The sequence below is a fragment of the Muntiacus reevesi genome, chromosome 3 (genome assembly GCF_963930625.1).
Source record: "Muntiacus reevesi chromosome 3, mMunRee1.1, whole genome shotgun sequence".
Classification (NCBI taxonomy): Eukaryota; Metazoa; Chordata; class Mammalia; order Artiodactyla; family Cervidae; genus Muntiacus; species Muntiacus reevesi.
Genome location: NC_089251.1, coordinates 245,362,784 through 245,384,590, shown reverse-complemented (window position 1 = coordinate 245,384,590; position 21,807 = coordinate 245,362,784). Strand labels below are relative to the sequence as shown.

Here is a 21,807-nt window from a genome sequence, read left to right as displayed (position 1 = left end):
AAGTTTGATCCTATTCTGTGGATTAACAAAAGATTATCTTAAAAGAGAGATAAGTTTCTAATAAAATAATTTCCAAAAATACAAAAAAAAAAACAAGGCTTCATTCTTAGTTGCTAAATGATGAGGAATTCACACATCAAAGGAAACACATTTTGAGACTATTTTGACAGATGCGACTAAGTATTTAATGATGAAGGAGACCTAATGGAAACAGCCTCTTTACTCACCGTGTGTGCTGCAGCTGACAGCGGAGTCCTCTGCACGGGAGTTCTTTTATTGCTACGGTTATCCCACAGCACAATCTGGCCTGAGTATGTACCACCCACAACCAGATTTGGATGAAATTTTGCAAACGTAGCAGACATAACGGCTGACTGCAAGTAAGTAAGATTTTTATATTTAAGGGTCAAATGAAAGAAATATGACAAGTTATAAGAATAAATCTATAACCAAAAACATTTTCCCCTTTATGGTAAGCTACCAGAGAATAAAACCATCAGTAAATACACTCAAAAATGTCATTTTGTTTAAGAACCTAAAGATACAGCTCTAGAATAGTTTTGCTTAAGTCGAATGTAATGACTGTTTACAGAAATATTTAAGCAATTTATCCAACAAAGCAAAAACTATTTGATTACAGCATTAAATCCAAAGATAACTGGCTCTACTTTATCCTTTGACAGAAATCTGACAAGAGAGTATAATGCTAGTTTTGATTCAGTTAAGTGTTTTGCAGAATTATTATATTATTAAAAGATAACTTATGCAACCACAAAGGCTTGCAAATTCTAACCTCCCACTAAATCCACTTTAAAAATCTGCATCTGTTTCCTACTTCAAACATATGTTTCTACTTAAAACTATCTAGTTCCAACTCCTCAGGCCATGTATAAGTAATTCAGTGGGCCAACCATCTAATTGTATATTCAGCAAGTAAGTTCCTGAGAAACTCATTGCAGAAAAGACATTTTATAAAAGATTCCTTTTATACAATCAATCACAATAACAAGAAATCACAACAGCAAAGGACTTTAGGTGTGATTAAACATGAGAAACATCAGAAAAGCTAGAAAACAGAGATCATGTTGAACGGAGAAGTCTTCAGTTTTTTGTTAACATCTGTTTGCAAATATGGGGTGGTTTAGTAAATGCCAATCCAATGAAATCATTATGTTGACAAGAAAAGAAAAAAGGCACTGTCTAAATTCATTAGTGAATTCTTAAACTGGGGGAAGACTGCTAAAAGACTATCTTACCTGGCAGTGAAACACATACTCTGGAGTAGTTTTTTTGTATTTCATATTCCATACAAGGGCCACACCGTCAGGCTCATGAGGAGCATCTTCATTGTTGTTATAGGAAGCCACCAGTAATTCTGGATACTGCTCATAAGAATCAAATCGGGAAAAAATGCTATGCATAATAACTCTTTTACATTCCTAGTCACTCAACTGTTTTTATTAAATTATTCTGAAAATGCAAATTCCTAACCCTTCATCAAGAAATACATCTCTAGAGTTATGCTCTCTGCAACATTAGTAAAACTTTGAATTAGTAAGGTTATTTTAAAAGTCTTAATGCTACAACATTTTATTAAAATGTGTTGCAATTCTATCCAAAGGATAGAATTAAAATGGGTAAGCAATTAAAATAAGTAAAACTAAGCTGTGGCATAAATAAATAAATAGTGTTCCCAATCCTTTCTTCCTAAGTACATAAGGCAGTCATAACATTAGAGCAACCATAACATTAGAGCAACCATAACATTAGAGTCATCATCCACTGTTATAATATACATTAATTATACAAAGTTTCCATAATTAAAATACAACTATCTGCTTATTGTAATTCAAAAATGGGTGAATAGAAACCAATTTTGTTGTTGTAATTTACCTGAGATGACCAATCCAAACAACTAACAACCCGATGCTTTGACCAACGTTCGTCAAAAAATTGTCGATTTAATGACAGTTTAGCACCTGCTTGAATCTCTCTACAGAAAAAAACAAAAACAAAAAACCAACAACGGTGTTATAACTTCTCACTGTTAAAGTAAACACTGTTAACACCATAATTTTAGCAACTATACTTGCCCTTCTTTGTCTTCCAAATCTCTTCCACTATAGTCAAAGAAGATGTTAATCTGCTCTGAAAGAGCTCTTTCTACAATTCTTGTGGAATGGTCAAAGAAACTTAAAAATTCCTCAGAGTGCAAGATTTGCTGCTTTTCTTCTTCAGTCAGCTCATGAGGAGGAGCTGTAAAACAAATGTTTTTCTAAAGTCTGATTTATGCCACTCAAATCATGTCACCTCACTATCATAATTTGGATCAATGAATGTCACTCGTTTTTCAAGCAGATTTACCTCTTTGGAACATTTTAATCTACTTTAGTGCATAAATAATAAAAAAACAATCTTAACAGGAATCAATAAAATTTTTTAAATTCTTTTTTTTAAGTTAAATTCTTTTAAGATACCTTTACTATCACTTTCTTCATCTTTCTTTAAAGTTTTCTCTTCCTCAGGTTCAATAGGTGGTTTAGGAGTCACCACATCATCTTCTTCTTCTTCATCTGAATAAAAACAAAACAGTAACACAAAAATTATTTTTATGACAATAACTGATAGCTCTTGAGGTAATTATTTCAGAACATATCACAACTTTTTAGGTAAAAGCAAAAGTGAACCACTCATAAAATGAGTAGAAAAAATGTACATTTTATCAATACAATTTTTAAAAAAGAATTAAGTGGAACTTCTTTATACATACCTAACATGGTAAGTCAGCAACAGCCATATCAAATTCTGTAGCTACATAAACTGAAATAAGATATATAAGCAACTAGGATGAGTTCCTCATGGAAATCTCTAAAAGCTTGCAAGCATTTATCATTCCAGACAGAACAACATGCAACTCCTACATAGTTTTATGTAGCATGCTGACACATTAATGCTGTAAAATGAAGAAAATCAAATGTCTAAAATAGCCTACAGAGCTGGCTGCTTACTTGTGATCTGAAACCATCAGTGTCTAATGGATCTTCATATGGCATAAAGACGGCTTACATTAACTCTCAGGTTGCTATTTGAGAGGCAGATTTTAAAGATAATAGCTACGAGACCACATTTTCTATTCTGTCATTTTAAATGCAAGTCTCATTATCTACTGTTATATGATGTGGCAATAAGCACTTAAAATAATGTTTTCTTAACTTGAATAAAAATACACATTGAGACAATAGACAATGTTTATAAGACGTTTAAAAATGACTAACTCTTCTCTTATACAATCAAACCAGGAAATAACTTTAAATTACTTATTTTAAAATGTTATAGGACATACAACTCTGCCTACCTTCTCTTTCACTACATACGGAGATGGATTTTTATGAAGAAAATGCTTATTTTTATTGCCTAAACAGATGAGTCATTTGTCTATGAGGGAATGGCAGCAGGCATCTGTAGCAGAGTGCATCTCAAGTAATAAAGAGCCTGTTCAATAAGGGGACTTTACTTGTTATAGTCATTTCCCCGACCCATGTTCAAAATTATCTAAAACACACTAACATACGACATACACAAAAGAATGGTCAAGTATGGGAACCAGCTGCCAAGTCATGGTCCCAGCAGCCAGGCCAGCTGACTAGATAGCAACAACCAGATGGCACTGCTGGGATTGTGTCTTTCTGCTACAAGGTGGCAATGGGATGGCATAACATTCTTCCGCTTGACTGCTTCCAATCCTGTCTCTCCCCAATGGCGAGCCTGTGCAATTACCCACACTCCAGGAGGCCTACAGATAAGCCTTTACCCTGCAAACAAAATGCAGCTTGTAGGCCACACCAGCTGCCAAACCACACACATAGTGTTAGGTTTGGAAAGCTATGAAAATCTTTCTAACTCTATAGTATAAGCAATAAAAATATAACTGTACCTTTAGGAAAGAAAGCTTTAAATGACACTGTATAATGCACACAATGATACAACCTCCAACTTAATCAAAATGATAATGACGTATACCAATCCTACATTACTTGAAATTGAGCGATTTTTACGTTCTGACAAGTTTACAGAACTAGGATAAATGGCACGAATGATTTCAATATATGCTCATACTTTTGAACCAAATGGTGAAGGTTAAAATTTTTCCTTTCAAGGGCCTCAATCAGCCACAAAGGAAAACAGTAATCACTGTCTTTTCAGCCAGCCCAACCGCATTTGTCAGCCCTTTCTCCGTCAATGCAGCCAGAGCAATCAACCTGCCAAACATTCAGAATGGAAAAACAATCTGAAAATACAGGGTATAATGCACCTGCCAGTGAAAATGGCCATTTCAAGAAAAGCTAGTGATCTCAGTGACCCCGCTGAGGAGGCGGTGGTGCAAAGGGGAAAGAACACGCAAAAGAATTCTTAGTGATCGCCACTCTCTTGCACATTGACACTTCCTTACAAAGCATGCCAATTACAGCTTTTGTGCTACTTAAAAAAATGAAAGCTTTTTTGGGGGCAAAATAATCACAAAGAGAAACAGAAAGACAGTACTCCCTTTTAGATGAATTCTCATATACAATGGATTATTAATCTGAGAACAGTGTATGTGGTAACAATTCTGTACTGTACTACTCAAACATCATGATGAAATTCTATCATCAAGTCACCTGCCAATATAATGTAATGAAAATAATTTAATTACACTTAAGCTGACTTTTAGAGTAACAAGATATTTACTTCAATTAAAAATAAAGTCTGAAAATACATACTTTTCCATTTTCATCTAATACTATCAGTTATCAATTTTGTTGACTAGTAAGTTCACTGTATGTAAATCCTAAAATCAAAGACAGGGATCTGAGTCACCCTGGACAGGTCATCCTGAAGCGTTGTGAATTATAAATTACAGCCTCCTATCCACATCATATCTTCCTCTCTCAACTTTGTTGCATTATACGGCTTCTAAGTACCATTTCCAATGACAGGTGTCAAATTCCTGTCATAATGCATGTGGTCAGTACTTTAGTGCTAAGTGACCTCATAATCTACACATTTAACAGAAAAGATCATGCTTACAGACACTCTTTTCATTTTAAAATTTAAAATGTAGATGAAGTATGGTAGACAGTGATCTAACTCTGCCCACTTCATGGCATTTGTCGTGTTTATTTGCCCATATAGTTTAGTTGTAGCTGAATGATGACTACAATCTATTTAAATACTTGTTTTCAGGATTTTATTTTAGAATGAATGTACTACCTCTTTCTATATGAATTAAAAACTGATTCAAAAACTCAGATACTTAAGAATCAAGCTTCATAAAATGGCTAACACTAAGAAAAATTTGAAGAACATTACAAAATGATCTGCTTTAAAAATATTTTTATTATTAAGCTGATTATCTACACATACCAAATATTTGGCCAAAAAATGCCTAACACACTATCATTAGAGACTGTTCCTCTGAAACAAAGTCTTATCAAAAATGAATACAACTAGCTACTAAAAAAGTATTAACATGACCAAAAATATAATATTACAATTCTAAAGATTCTCTAAGCTAGTCCCTATTATATGATAAGCCGTAATATATTTAAAACTGAAAAACACTACAACAGAGCAGGAAGACTGAAAAATGGGACTGCCATGTCACATCAATTTATTGATGAATATTCATTGCAATATGCTAAGTAGTTAACTCCATGCTTTCTCTGACAGGGAATCTAAGATTATAAACTGAGCAATAAAGAATGCATAAAAGTAGCAGTTACTTTTAAAATGACAAACCTCTTGTCAATGAATGTTAAGATTAGGTTTAATGAACCATTGAATTTTTACTGAGTTAACATCAAAATTGTGATGTATTTTGGTGAGATGGAAAGAAAAGCGGTCTGTAAATTAAGCTGCACCTAGAAATAACATGAAAGAATGAAATTCCAGTTGTTGGAATAATCTGCTACAATGGAGTAGGTTAATCAAAGTTAAATCATCTGTGAAATGGGTGGCTTTTGTTAAGCTGAAGGAAGGAGTCTTCAGAACAAGTTTTCTCATCTGTATGTCACATTGCGTTAAAGAGCTATCTAAGAATAAGCCACAAGGCACCCTCTGAATTATTTTAAAATATTGTAACACATAACAAGGAATATGCAAGATCCTAGAAAATACTCACTATAAACTGATAGTCTTTAATCTATCACTTATCACAATTAATTCTTAGCACGAGGTCAAAAATAATTCTATATCATTTGTGCATTAATGCTATTTAGCAAACAGTTGTCTATAAATTTATTAACTAGTTTCATCATACTGATGTACTCTATTTTAAGATAGTTTAATATCTTAATGAAGAATTCCTAATTTACAAAGTAGCGTAATTACTCACTACAAAGGAAATTGCCAATGAATTCCAAATATCAGGAAAAATGTGTTGCACATAAAGACATAATTTAATTTATAAAAATTCTACTTATAAGTAATTTCATGAACAAAATGAGACTATTAGAAGGAAATACTTCAATCATAAGTTTAAAATTACATGTTAGATATGAATGATTTTCCTTTAATATTTTCAAAATAATCCTTCCTTTTCTGGTTCAATATCCTTTTGAATCACTTCATTTTGATCCATTTGTCCATAATTTCATATTCTTATACTTTACTCTTTAAAAGTCAATATTAAGAAAATATTAGGACAAAACTTTAGGAATGTTATCAGTGGAATTCATTCCTTTTATGTTTTTAAACACCTAGAATCAAATGCAAGGTCACTTGTTTCTTAACAATTTAGATATTTAACAAGGGAAAATTTTAATCAGGAAATATTTTGAATACAGATCTAATGCTAATTTGGGAGATAAATAAAGAATAATACTTTAATTATACCATTTATTTTAACACAGAATTTGTTTCTCTACATTGTCTCATTTTATATAAAATTCAAATTTTTATTTAGGCAGTACTGGCATCATTAACACAGATCCTGTTATCTGTGATCTCACAAATATTACATTTTTCTGAGGCCACAATTTTAAATATGCTGATTAAAGTCTTTTATAATGGTTAAGAACAAATGCTTCAATTTTCAATTATTTTTATATTCTCACAGATTCTTTGAGGGTTAAAACTAACTTATTACATATGTTATTTACTCCAAAAAAATTTTTTTTAAATCCATTTTAGACAAGAATAATATTAGCCAGAAGGCCTAACAATTTAGTCTACTTGGAAAGTGTGGATTCCAGATGTTAAGATCATGTAATAAAAAATTAAGAGCTATTTACATATAACATTTTTCTACACATTATATATTCTAATCAACATGTACCTGAGGAAAAATATGATTACTAAATCAATACCAAAAACTATTATGAAACTCCACACAGATAAGAAAGTAGAATGATATGAGAAACAGCACTCCAATGGAAATCAAGAACCAGGTTCTGACTGTGGCCTGATATTCTTTTATATTGTGACCATAGGGTCATCAATGAACATTCTTGGGTCTCAGTTTCCTCAGGTGTAAACAAACTGATTAAACTCTGGAATTTCCTCTTTAAAAATCTGTGTCTAAAAATTGCAACAACAACAAAAAAATCCATGCTGATGATCTTTGGTGAATAAGAAAAGACAATGCCATTTTCAAGAAAGTTAAAAACTTCTAAAAGATAAGGGAAGAAAGTAACTTTTCCAGGCATGTGTCTGTGGGTATTACACTCCTGCCATGAGAAGTTTTTTTTACCTGCCGGGAGCAAAATTGACTAAGGTCACATGTTCCTAGTCAATTTCATTCACAGTAGGTGCTTTAAGACAGCAAAGCACCTCAGTTCAGAAATGGTACTATCAACTTACAGAGTAAACTTGAAAGCAAGAACATGTGCTTTTCAAAAGAATAGATTCAGCCATTTTTTTAAAAATGAAAAAGGGAGTTAAGTCTAAGACCAATTTTTATCTTCAATTTGATAACTAGCATTACTTCTGTACTAATTACAGTGCCTACCCAAGTTCAATTTACTGTCTTTTACACTCAAACTGTGAATTTCGCAATTCTGTCCCATGGTGAGTTTTGGAAATTATTACATATACTTAAATGCGAGCCAAGGAGGCTAAGTCTGAGAAGCTCTTTATTAAACCAATGGAAAAGCAGAGGTAGAGTTAAGCACAAAGTGTTCTCATTATAAAACTTTAAGTGTAGGGGTTTTTTACCCCTCTTTCTAAAACTTCCATAAATTGGGAAATGAAACAATGTAAGGGCCCTGGACATGAAAATAACTGTAATGATACAGACAGGAAATCTCATTTTTATAAATAGTTCTAAAGGCTAAGGACAGCCCCATGGTATTACAGTATGTTTCTCATTCTCCTTCACTTATATACCTCAGCAGTAGTGTCGTGTTAGTTGCTTAATGACGTCCGACCCTTTGCGACTCCACTGACAGTAGCCTGCCTGGCTCTTCTGTCCATGGGATTCTCCAGGCAAAAATACCAGAGTGGGTTGCCATTCTCTTTTCCAGAGGATCTTCCCAACCCAGGGATCAAACCTGGGTCTCCTGCATGGCAGGCAGATTCTTTTTCATCTGAGCTACAAGGAGGCCTATATACCTCAACCTTACACTAAAAAAAAAAAATCAAGTAGATAGCATACACTCAATACACTAGTAGAATCACTGAATTCTTGTTAGGTTGCAAATGAACAAACGTGGATCTTTATAAAACTAATATCTAAGTCTAGTCCACAGAGGAAAATTTTAAAGAGAGTGGTACATAGGTGTACCCATTAGAAACTGGGCTCAGTTTATGTATCTTGCCACTTTTACCCTCTATTAGTGAAGCTAAGAAAAATTCTATTTAACAACATGAAAGATCAAAGCTGTTTATTCATTACTCTGAGTCAATCACTATAAAATATTATCTGATGCAAATTTACCAATAAATAAGTAAGCCATGCTATCTTTTAATGAAATGTTCTTCAAACTACAGGTCAAAGCCAATAATTTAGTTATGGCCAACAATGAAAAAAATGAAATACAGTAAAAGCAGAGAAGGCATTATTTAAAAAAACTTTTGTATCAGTTACAAGACCCTCCCCCCCCCCCACTATCCAAAAGTAGAGCAATCCTTGAAAACTTTAAGCTGAAATGATGTAAAATGAAGAAGCAATTACTTTAAGACACATCTTAACAGGTGCACAGAATAAATACAGCAGATGCTCAGAGACAGTTTAAAGCTATAAAGCTATGGCAGCTTTCTGCTGAGATGCTGACTGTAGTTTCCAGGGAAGGAGCTTGGGTTTGTCACACTCCCCAAGTGGCATAAGTGAACTTTTGAAATTCGAGGGATACCTGTACACATATGTATCTACATTTGTATTAGACTATAATTAATATAAATTGAATTTCTTACCACAGGTTAACTACCATAAAAGAATGCAAGTGCTGCTTCAGTGACAGCGTAGGAGAGAAAGCATATATTGGAATCAGCCAAATTTGGTTTAGAATTTTATCCTTAATAATAGCTCTCTTTCAGCTTCAGCTTCTTCATATGAAAACAGAATTGGTATTTAACTCTCAAGGTTTTGGTAAGAGAATCAGAGATAACATAAAGTGCCTTATACTATATCTGATATGTAGTAAGCACTCTGCTGTTACAATTTTCAGTCACCAATTTAAATATGAGGTTTGAAGAACTGTAACAAACAAGTAGCTAAGATAATATATTTGAGAGATGCTAACAGGTCCAATTTTGCTCACAGCATTCACAGGGATACACAGAACAGAGAGTAACAGCATATGTTTGTATCTAGGTCATCATGGAAATACAGAAGGCTGTAAGGGAGGATGTATGTTTCATTTATGGATCTAAGAGCAAATAATGATTACAACATGATACAGTCATATTAAAATCAAGATCCGAGACTATACTTTCTCACCCAATTTCATCAATATTGTTACTATAGTATTAACACTAGAAAATAATATTTTCCCAGCAGTTACTTCCCAAGAAAAGGCATGGGGAGGGCTGGGAAGACCCAGAGGAGTCGGGTGGAGAGGGAGGTGGGAGGGGGGACCGGGATGGGGAATACGTGTAACTCTATGGCTGATTCATGTCAATGTATGACAAAACCCACTGGAAAAAAAAAAAAAAAGAAAGAAAAGGCATGGGGAAAAAAAAAATCTCAAGTAAGTAAATCATTCTCCTAAGTAGGCAAAAGCAATTAATTCCTTCACCAAATATTTACTGAGTTTGTACTCACTATACATCATGCACTCTCCAGACCAGGCATTATAGCAATGAAGAAGAAACAGTCCCTATTGTGTTCTGGAAAATTTGGCGAAAAAGTTGAAGTACGATGATGCTAAAAGCCTTGCCCTAAATAGAAGAACCTGTCTGCAATGCAGGAGGCATAAGAAACACAGGTTCAACCCCTGGATCAGGAAGATCCCCTGGAGGAAGGCATGGCAACCCACTCCAGTATGCTTGCCTGGAGAATTCCATGGACAGAAGAGCCTGGGGGGCTACAGTCCATGGAGTCGCAAAGAGTTGGACACGATCAAAGTGACTTAGCACTCATGCAACTAATTTCCAAGTGAATAAATACAGTTTATCTTGAACTTCTGTGTAGCCAGCTTACTTTACAAATCACAATCTTTTAAATTTTCCCATTAATTTCAAAATAATTTCAAATATGGAAAAAAAGCATTTTTTACAAAACTGCCAGTCATATACTATGTAGCTATACATTCAAATTAGCTCAAAGACATTATTACATGTTCACTTTAAAATTTATATGCATGTCAAGAATAAGCAACTAAAAATGAAAATTTCAGGTAGGATATAAAACCATGTGTGCTTGTATACGTATACATATATAATTTTTGAAAAAACATACTGTAGAAAACAGACTGGAAACAAAATATTAACAATGGCTACTACACAGTGGTATCATAACAGGCCTATTTCCTATCCTTTCTGTCTTCTCTAAATTCTCTATGATATACTACAGTAATTAGAAAAAATTATTTTAAAAAATGGAAGCCTTCATTTAAACAATATATATAATTATAGGTGTATTACAACAGGCATTACCTAAAATTGCTTCAGAATTGCTTTACATTCTAAAACAATCTAAAATGCATTTCATAAATAAAACTAAATCTTCATATTATTATTATAAGGAAAAAAGCCTGATTTATTTTTTAAATGAGACACTGTACCCTCATTTTGGCTATTTTGCTTACTTTCTATTTAACATATCTAGCATTTCTCATTTAACATATCTAATAATGCAGCTCCCGAAAGACAGACATTTCAATACTTGAACACATTAGTTAGTAAAATAATACTTTCTGGAAATTATAGAATCCTACAGTATTAGTTTTCTCCATACTGGTAGTTCAGCACTTTTATCTTTCCTCTTTTCTTTTTTTAAAGTGGTTTATGTCTCAAACAAATCTATCATCAAGGACTTTTTTTCTGGTAAGATGAGGGATTCTGCAAATGTGAAAGCTATTTTACCAATTGATGGAGCAGCAGGAATAAAAAAAATGTATCCATAGAAATGAATATTCACATGGTTAAGTTATAAAAAAAACTATTGGACAAAAACTTATTCCAATTTCCTCAAAATTTTTGAGTTTAATTGTACACACAATAATGTCAAGTCCTTTTGGGAACATGAAGAAAATCAATGGAAAAGTTCATGATATTTATGTCATGTCCATCCTTAGGGGGCAAGGAAAGGAGAGTTGTTAAAAGTGCATGTGATGATCTACTATTAAGTTTAAAAAATCTATAAAGAGTTATAATAGCTCCTTTTCTTTTGAAGTATATATAAGTATGAAAATTTAAAGATTTTCACTGGTAATAAGCTAGGAATTTCAAGGATTCCCCCCGCCCCCCACTCTTGCTTACTTGTATCTTGGGGTTTTCTGCAATGAATATTACTTTTGCTTCTCCTTAATGGAGAAATGTGGTAATTTAATTGAAATTTTAGAGATAAATTAACTTAAACATTTGATAAAGTGCTTATGCTTGATATTCTACAATTAAACAATAATAAATTTTTCTGGCTGAGGAGAAGAAAAATGTTCTTTATGTACAGACTGCTAAAAGGATTATAATAGGCCCACAATTCCAAAATATCATCAACTCTAAAATCTGTAACTCTTTTGGTGGTAAACCCTAACATGACCAGAAGTAAAGGTATCTATAATAATTATTTATCTCACTCAGTTTGAATATTTATATCTTTTCCTGTTGAATATTTATGCCCAAGATGCTGCTGGAGTATTTACACATGGTACATATAGTACTTAATTACTTCTTTGAAATGTAAAAAATTCTGAATCCCTATATATATACACCTCCATAAGTTTCAGATAAGAAATTGTGAATCTGTTTTAGGGACCTTAAGTAAACTTCTTTTATATCTAATAAATTTATTAGCTTCCCTTGGAAAAACAAGAACTATCACATTAAGTTTATGCTTAAATCATTAGCTATTCAGTGAGATTTTTAAAATCAGTCCCCACTGTAAAAATGGTCAGCTCCTTCTGATTTAAGACACAAAGGACTCCACATCCAAAATAATGTCTATGCATACTCCTTCTGTTTCACAGAGATCACAGGCTGCTATATAATCAACATAGTAGAGCCCTTATATCATAAAATAGGAAGTTTATGAATTAGGTCTAGATTTGTTCATTAATACAGATAATTGGCAGTATATCAGAATATAGTATGCACCAAAGGAAATAATTTACATTATTTCATTTACTATTGGATATACTCTCATTTTGGGAAGAATTACGTTCATGACACAGAAATAGAACATTCTTAAATTTATTTTTTGCTTCTAAAGCAGCACATAGCAACAACAAAATGAGAATGGAAATATTTGTATTTATGCCAACAAAATTAAAAACATACATATATATAGCTTATACTTCTATTAAATTCTACAAGAAAAAGTTTTAAAACTCTAAAGAGCAGATACATAAATATAGAAACTCAAAGTATTATTTTTATAATGTTCCCCTAAGAAAATGTGCCAAACAACAACAACAAAAAAAGAATCCCCTTATTTAACATGGGGATTAATGACAATCATATTTAAGGACAGATACTCACCTTCTTTGGGCTGAGCCATAACTGGAGTCTGAGTTTCCTTTGTGTATGTTACAATTTCACGAGGAGGAAAGTCAACTTGTGTAATTTTAGCCATTCCAAGTTTAATAGGTCCTCGTCTGAATAAAGTGAACACAAATACTTTCAAACACTACAAATGATACACTTTAACTACATCAAACCATGTTTTTTGGGAAAAGTAAGAATTAAATATAGTATACCCAACAGTGTAATTTTTTTTTCCCAACAGTGTAATTTAAACCCCTGTTTTATTCAAGAAAATTTAAATGAACAATTAATTGGCTTTATTTTAAAAAAGAATTAGAAGGTAGCAAGAACAAAAGAGATTTCTGAATCATTCAAGGTGTTTATTTTTCACTTTAAAAAGGCAAATAATTCAGTTTCTTAGAACAAATGTGTGGGTAATAACAGAGTAAAAAGATGGGAATTTCAAAGTAGACTGCTGAATATGGTTGGTTATGAGAATTGTTTTTAGCAGGGATATGATTCTGGAATTTTTTTGTTAAGAGTTAAATATATTAATCTCACTCATACCACATTTAGTCTCCCTTCACCATTAGAAGACACTGGCTTTAAGACTGAGAAATAACTTTCTGTTGAAAACAAATTTTTCTACTTATATTTTGCAGAAATTGAGAAGTATACAGTTAATCTAGATTATAAAATAAAATATTTAAACTTAAAGTCTCTAATCTCTGTGTGATCAATATTGTCCTTGATTCACACATGGACAAACTATTGTGCAGATTATTTTAGATCTAAACTAAAGCTACATATCTTCTGAATATCATGCAATTACTAAAGTCACTCCTATTTTAAATAAGTGAAATACACTATTTTTTGACAAACAGAAGAGAGTTGTGGATAATGAAAATGTACCAAAAGAAAAATATATTTTGTTCTGCATCTGGGGGAAGTTTTTCTTATTATAGTAGATGTCTAAATTCTAAACCAAATATAGCATGCTTCCAAACTCCCAAAATTCTCAATAATGAATCTGTCTTACAAGAATATAAAGCTGGATATTTGAAATATATATATGTATATATATTTGGTAATATAACTTTTTTCTTATATAAACATCCTTTTCAAAATCCTGTATAAAAAAGTTTAATAAAATTACTACATTTAAAGAATTAATTATCTCTAAGGTCCCAAATGTGGGCCACAAGAAATTTTTCATGTGTTTTCTACCTTGGAAATATCTTAGAAAAAAAAAAGCATAATCAAAGAATTAAATGGAAAAATTTAGGAAGATTTAAAGTAACTTAGCATTCTAAGAACAAAATCTGAAATAAATTTTATATTCTAATTTTCAAGATGTAAACCATATGAAAAAATAAATTACTCATATCTGAAATATAATTTCAGATATTTTTTATATCTGAAAAAAAGTGCTTGGGTCAACAACATTAAGAACAAGTTACTAACTTGAGTACATATAGGGTTTAATAGATAAAAATCACAATACTACAACAAACAAAATAAGATTTAGGGATAGACTTGGGGAGATAATACTTTTCTTATCCAAAGCCACTTTTACTGAGAACAAGCAAGCAGCCGGGGGTGGGGGAGCCTCAGGGCAGCCAACAGAGAGGACTTCCAGCTAATGTACAAGAAGTCCATATACTTTTGTTACATGGCCTTATTCAAGGTTTATTTAAGAGCTTCCCAGGTAGCACGAGTGGTAAAGAACCCAACTGCTAATGCAAGATACATAAGAGATGTGAGTTTGAGCCCTGAGACATAAGAGATGTGGGTTCGATCCCTGGGGTCGGGAAGATCCCCTTGGAGGAGGACATGGCACCCCATTCCAGCACTGCCTAGAGAATCCCATAGACAGGGATCCTTGCAGGCTACAGTACAAAAAGTCACAAAGAACTGGACATGACTGAAGCAATTTAGCATGCACGTAAGGCTTATTTATTCTTACTTTAGACCTAATTTCTAAAGGTATTAGGGACGTATGTTTTAGAAGCTTCAAACTATCAAGGGAAAAGAGCTATCTGAGTCAGACACAGAGGCAGAAGTAAACATTTATAGTTTGCATTGGAGACTAGAATAAATAAGTAAATGAATAAATGAATAAATCAATAGCAATCTGGAGCCACAGTGTAGAAACCGACAGCTCTGTTCCTCTCAAAACCTTAAATATCATCAGGATATTTTAATATAGGAAAATAAATTTTCATGTTGAGTAACCCAAAAAGATTCAATTGCATGTAGAGTATGTATTTTTAAAAGTTTAGAAAGTTTGTAATACACTGTAGAAAAATTTACATCAAAAATATAGCAATAATAAAAGTAATTTAGACATTTAAATTCATAAGACTTAGGGTACCTATAAAATCAGATACATAAAATATTTTTTTTCACTAATGACAGAGGACAAATGAGGTGTCACAGTGAAATATCACTCTTCGTATTATCTGTATGTTAGAAATTTAAGAAAAATAAAATTAGGACAATTTCACAGAGAATCAAATTAATTATAAAAGAGGGAAGGTAATAAATCTATTCAATACCCCAAATCGGAATCTGAGTGAAGCTGAAGAACTGATGGATCTGTATCCCAATGCAGCGTCCTAAATGGTTGTAGGACAACCATGAAGCATTAGCAAAAAAGGCCATAAGTTAGTCAAGCAAATACATTCTATGAATAGCTAAAGTACTGTTCACAATTAAAAACCATATGTTCTGGTTAGTACAAAAAAACACGAGATATCAGTCAAATGCTCTAGTGCATGCAATGCAAACATACAACCTAGAATAGTTAAAAAGACAGTATTTTCAGATTATAAGAAACTATTCTTGCAAAATAATGGATAAAAACAGACAAGACAGCCAACATCCCAAATAACACGTTTTTGGATGATAACAACCTAGGCTATACGTATAGTTGAAATTTGAAGTTTCCTAATGAAAAAAAATCTTAGTTAACATATCATAATCTTGCCCAAAGCATTAAATGTGTGCAGGAAATTGTCATATTGGTAAAGGAAATGAGTCAACACATAAGCCTTTTGGTAAGAAAACCAAAGACTATTCCACTGGGATACAAAATAGCTTAAGTTTCCAAAATGTGACCCTTATGTAATTTATGGGTTAAGCACTGCCTTGGGCTTACATGTCATCTGCTTTAGGAAGCAACTAAAGATTTCTGTCTCTAGGAAAAAGCAGACTTTTTTTTGCCAGGAAAAATATTTTATGTTCAAAGAATTTATCTAAACTAAACTTTTGGAGAATATCAATCCTAAATAAGTATTTGGTTGTGTTTAGCCTTGCCTATTGGGGAAACAACTTCCACGGGATCTTTTCCAAAAGATTTAAGGAAAATTTAGTCATTACTAGAATAAAAGGTCCTTTATCACACTGGTACTCCTATAGATTAGCAATATGTAAGATAATTATGTATAGTACCATATGATGCTCAGAATCCCTATTAAAAAGTTAAGCACAATACATTCAGTGCTACCATCTTTGTCAAATATATTTGTTTCTCATTTATGCAACAAATTATAATGTACAACTAAAACTACTATAATATTTAAATATAAGAAAGGAAATCTTTACTTGCCTATGCAACTTAACAGTAAAAGCAATCAAATGAACTAGAGAAATGCTTCATTTTAAAAATATAAAGAAAGATGTTGGGATATAAATGGTAATGTGTGTACACAAAGAAAGAAGGGGCCACAGTGAAGATTTACTTTATACTAAGCAATGAATAGCAACAAACTCAGGCTTTGTTAAACCAGAAGAGGTTGTATGAGATGCTCTCCAAGGAATGTTCTGTACATACCCTTTACATTCTCTAAGAGTTCGAGCTGTTACCAATGACATAGAGCTCCTTGTTAAGGATGTCATTTTGGTCTAAAATAGAGTAAAACTCTACCTCAGAACAGAGCCAGTACTGAAAATATATTATACAAAGTATGGGATTATATTAAAGGCATCTCCAGACATACAAATTAAAATTTTAATATAATCCTGACACATATAATCAAAAGTCCAAGAGATAAACTGATAGAGAATGTAAAAAAAGGATAAGGAGCATGGATTATTCATTGAATAACTTATCTAAATCTGAGAGTTAACAGAAGTGATTGAGAAAGTGAACTAGAATCTTAACGATATGCAACTTGCCAGTCAGCAAAGTTACAGAAATATTTTTCATGGCCTCCTATGTATTTATTCATAAATTACCACCAGGCCGAACAGAAACTTTTGGCATTGGGAAACTGTGATTCAGATGTTTTGATATCATACTTGGAAATGTCTAATATGTTTTTTTCCTATTCCCCAAGTGTAGTAATCCATCGACTGTCTTGGCCAGTTAAAGGAGTTGAGTGTATAGGTTTATACATCTCACACATCTTCATGCATTTTGCTGTTTATTTTTTCATTATCATCATGCCAGCTCAATTTATATCCATTCTTTTTCTTTCTCAGACTCTAGCATTCTTTTAAAAAGTCACATTTTAAAATGCGATTACTTCACTGCCAATATCATCAATTAATCAACAATGTTAATTATTTCTCTATTATGGAATCTGGAGATGATTTAAAGGAATTCATAGTCTTGCTGTGTGTACATATATGTTAAAAAGTGAACATATTTAGTCCTCTTGAAAATTAACAATTACAAATTAGTTTGGATTCTCAAAGGAGATGACGTATATATTAAGACTAAAAAGATATCAAGTCATCTCATTCAAAAAGAGGATTTCTCTCCCATTAATCTTGTACTCATTCTCTAATAAAAAAATACCCTTTTAAAAAAAATTTTTTTTTAAATACCCTTTTTTAAAAGTATCTTTGATGTTAATTTCTCATTTTGATATTAATTTCTCAAATGCTTTCTTCTCTGCAACCACCCTGTGTGATTTTTCAGTCTTTTAACTTTACTGAGGCTTTCAATAGCTAAGTCAAAGATCTCTCTTGGTAATTGTCACATTGCATTTGAAAATATGTGGATTGTTTTAAAATATCTTTTGATCATGATTTCTAACATAATTTCACAGTGATAACAGACTTGAGAGCACAGGTATGATTTCAATACCTTTAGACAATGAAATTTTTCCATCTTGTTTTATGTTCCTGGATATGTTTCAGTGTCTCCAGGTCTATAGTCTATAGGAACTTGAATAGAATTTGTATCCTGCTGTTGTGTGAAAATTGTATACATTTTAATTATGCTGAATTGGTTCATAGTGCTTTTCAGGTCTACTATATCCTTCTACTTTTCTGTCCATTCTTCTAATTTTTGAGAGTTTGATATTGAAACTCCAACTAAAAATACTTATGTATTTTAAAAAATTGCAATATAGTGGAACTATATGTAACTTTGTTCTGTATTTTCCAAGTCTCCTGTAAATGTTATCATATTTTCATAATATAAAAAATAAAAATACATATCCCTAAAGATATTTAAATACTCATTTTCTTGTTTTACATCTACAAATCTACACTTTAAACACAATTTAGCACATTATTCTTAGGATTTTGAAATACAGTGAATACTATATTTAAGTTATGTAAATTAATGAGCATTAGAATGCAAGTTCCATGAAGGCAAGGACCAAGAACGTTATTTTCTGTGATAGCCTATAGCACTTAACATTAAATTGGCAATTCAATTAATATATATTCTAACAAAATAAACATATTTCTTAACAGTTATTTACTTCCTATACCAATTTACAATATTCCAATTGGACCTCTCTAATAGTCTTTAGGTTTTCCAATGAAACTCAGGTGGTCATATTTTAATTTGCATACATGCTACATAGTATTTTTGAAAGCAAACTAGCTGATGCTGCATTAGAGTAATCTTCCTATTTCTGTTCAAAATCAAGAACAGTAAATTAACACAATACAGTATAGGCATTAAAATAATATATAATATCAAGTAAAGAAATTTAATAAATTTTTTTTGTGTTTTTTACCTTGGGAAATATTTTTACTTTGGTAATGTATTATAAGGGAAAAATAAAACCCTTCAGAAAATGCCACTTGCTTACTAGGAAAGGAATACTAACATATTTGTATAAAAATACAGAAGTACAAAAGCATGAAACAAATTTAGCCTTTAAAAATGAACTTAGATTAAATAAATTCAGCCTTTAATCTATAATATATTCTTTTATCATGTCACTTAACGTCCAAAAAGATTATTGCTTAAATCTGCAGTTTCAGTTCTATAAACAGAACAGGTTTGGAAAGCATATCTCAAACTCAGACTGGTAAGCCTTTTGTATCTTCTAATTGTTAATGACAACTTGATTATTCAGAAAGTGATTAAAGGACTGAGTTTATGGATTAGTTAGCCCCTTTTCTTCTTTTTTTGTCTTGTCTTTTAGATACTCATTACTTGTTTGCAACTTCAATCGAGGTGCCTGGGCATGAAGATAAAACTTCTTAGCTTACTTCTCATTAAAAGGTGTGTTTAGGTTTTCCTGAGGAAGACATGTAACTTCCTAGCCCAAAATAAGGATTCAGAATAAAGCTTTTTAACTGGCTATGTTTAATCTCATTTCAGTTGCCAAAAGAAATCAAAATGTAAGATGTTGTTAAATAAAGATTTGGTATTATTCGGAGTGTGACAGAGAAGTAATACTTTTCTCAGTATGGTATTTGGAAAGAAGTTGAAATCTTACTGAATGTTTGAAAATCAAGTCCCAACATGTATACAGGATGATAAAACAAATGTGAGATACTGTTTTACAAGGAAGATGCAAGTTCAGGAAAACTTGGCAGTGAACTTTTTTTTTTAATTGAGGTATAACTGGTATATAATATTAGTTTCAAGTATATAACATAGTGATTTAATATTTGTATATATGGTGAAATGATCACCATAAGTCGTCTAGTTAACATTCATCTTACATAGTTATAAAATTTTTTCTTATGATTTTCTCTTTCTCTTTAAGACCCAATCTCGCAGCAGTTTTCAAATATACAACATATTATTGTTAACTACCGGAGAAGGAAATGGCTACCCACTCCAGTGTTCCTGCCTGGAGAATCCTATGGACAGAGGAGCCTGGCAGCCTACAGCCCATGGGGTCACAAGAGTCAGACATGATTTAGCAACTAAACCACCATAAGGTGTTCATATATAATGTAGTTAAACTGTTAACTATAGTCTCCATGCTGGACATTTATATTTCCATGACTTATAAGTGGAAGTCTGTCTTTTTTCACCCCCTTCACCCATTTTGCCCACCCCTTACCTCCCCCACCTCTGGAAAACATCAAAAATTTTAAAAATGAAAATAAAAATGAATCAATCTTTTCTCTGTATCAATGAGCTAGTTTCATTTTTTAAATTTCACTTGTAAGTGAGATCATACTGTATTTGTCTTTCCCTTTTTTTCTTTCACTTAGCCTAATGCCCTCAAGCCAGTAAATACTTTTTAAAATTTTTATTGAAGCCAGTAAACACTCAATGTTTCCTTAGCAATTATTCCTTATTCTTGATATTTTATGTGTTATTATTTTCTACCTAATTAGAATAACTTAATAGAGTTAGGCTGTTTAACTGAATTGTTTATTTCAATTACCAAATGGAAGCTAACCATAAGAGAGATTTTACACTATTTATACCCAAAACACTCACATAATAACCAATACACTGCTGCTTAAATAGAGACAATAATTTAATGAATTAACACTTCTATTTTTAATATAAGAAAATCAGCATAAATCAGTTAACTACTCAGTAGCTAAATTAATCAAGTGTGACAGTAAAATAACATTTTAAAAAAATTTCCCCCCAATTTACAATAAACAATTTCTGTGTCATTTAGATTTCAAAATGTTACGACTAACTCAACATAACTATTTAGAGTTGCTCTATACCACTGACAGTAACTGGGTAGTAAATGCATTCTATCATTAAAATATTGAAAGAAGATTACTGTACCTAGATCCCACCGCACCATCTCCAGAGTCCTGGCTCCCAGCTTCGCTTGGTGTGCTCACAGATTTGGAGGATGGAGACATAGGAGGAGGGACTAAATAGTGAAATAGACAGGTATCCGCTGTTACTACACGGAGAGGTTGCTCAGCTTATGACGTTTCAAAAGTAATTTAATATGAAGTAATTAACAAAAAAGAAAAAATAATGGCAAACCAAAAAACAAAAGTACATGAATGAAAATGAACAGTAAAAGAAGAGGAGAAAGACAAAGTTAACAATGCATGCTGACGATTCATGCAATTTCTCTGGCAAAATGCATTTGGGCTTTATATTAAAAAAAAAAAGGCAAGATTATGAAAGGATGCATTTTCATTTCGGCCAACACCAAATGTGGGTACTAATTTTCAAAGGAAAGCATTCCTTCTCCCCTTTCTAACTTTTTGCTTTTAAGATCACCAGATCATTTATTTTTTGTCAATCTTTTCTTTCAAAAAAAATTAATGTCTTAAATGATATAATTTTCCCCTCCAAAAAAAATAAATAAAAAGAGCCAATTTAGAGAAATGACTACTGGTAAAGGAATGACTCCTTTAAAAGTTCATTAGTTTCCAGCAATTTGGGTGAAAAATGCAAACAGGCCATAAAACAACATGCCTTCTAGACATGATGCATAACATAAAGTGATGCATGCAACTTAAACAAGGCAAGGCTTAATGGTAACTTCCTTACCCCAGTATTCAGAAAAAACT

The 21,807-nt window shown here is 32.1% G+C and overlaps 1 protein-coding gene across 3 annotated transcripts in view; it reads right to left on the bottom strand.

Moving 5' to 3' along the window:
- DYNC1I2 (dynein cytoplasmic 1 intermediate chain 2) overlaps nucleotides 1–21,807 on the bottom strand; it is a 55,988-nt gene that overhangs the window by 20,411 nt on the left and 13,770 nt on the right. For 2 of the 3 annotated variants that reach the window (XM_065931757.1, XM_065931756.1), the window contains exons 4-10: nucleotides 21,062–21,152; nucleotides 13,117–13,232; nucleotides 2,478–2,573; nucleotides 2,090–2,256; nucleotides 1,894–1,989; nucleotides 1,257–1,382; nucleotides 228–374 (exon numbers count right to left, since the gene is read on the bottom strand). In XM_065931757.1, the coding sequence (XP_065787829.1) occupies nucleotides 228–374; nucleotides 1,257–1,382; nucleotides 1,894–1,989; nucleotides 2,090–2,256; nucleotides 2,478–2,573; nucleotides 13,117–13,232; nucleotides 21,062–21,152 (839 nt within the window). Of the gene's footprint in view, nucleotides 1–227; nucleotides 375–1,256; nucleotides 1,383–1,893; nucleotides 1,990–2,089; nucleotides 2,257–2,477; nucleotides 2,574–13,116; nucleotides 13,233–15,659; nucleotides 15,720–21,061; nucleotides 21,153–21,807 lie in introns of all 3 variants that reach the window. The other variant, XM_065931758.1, reaches the window with a different exon arrangement.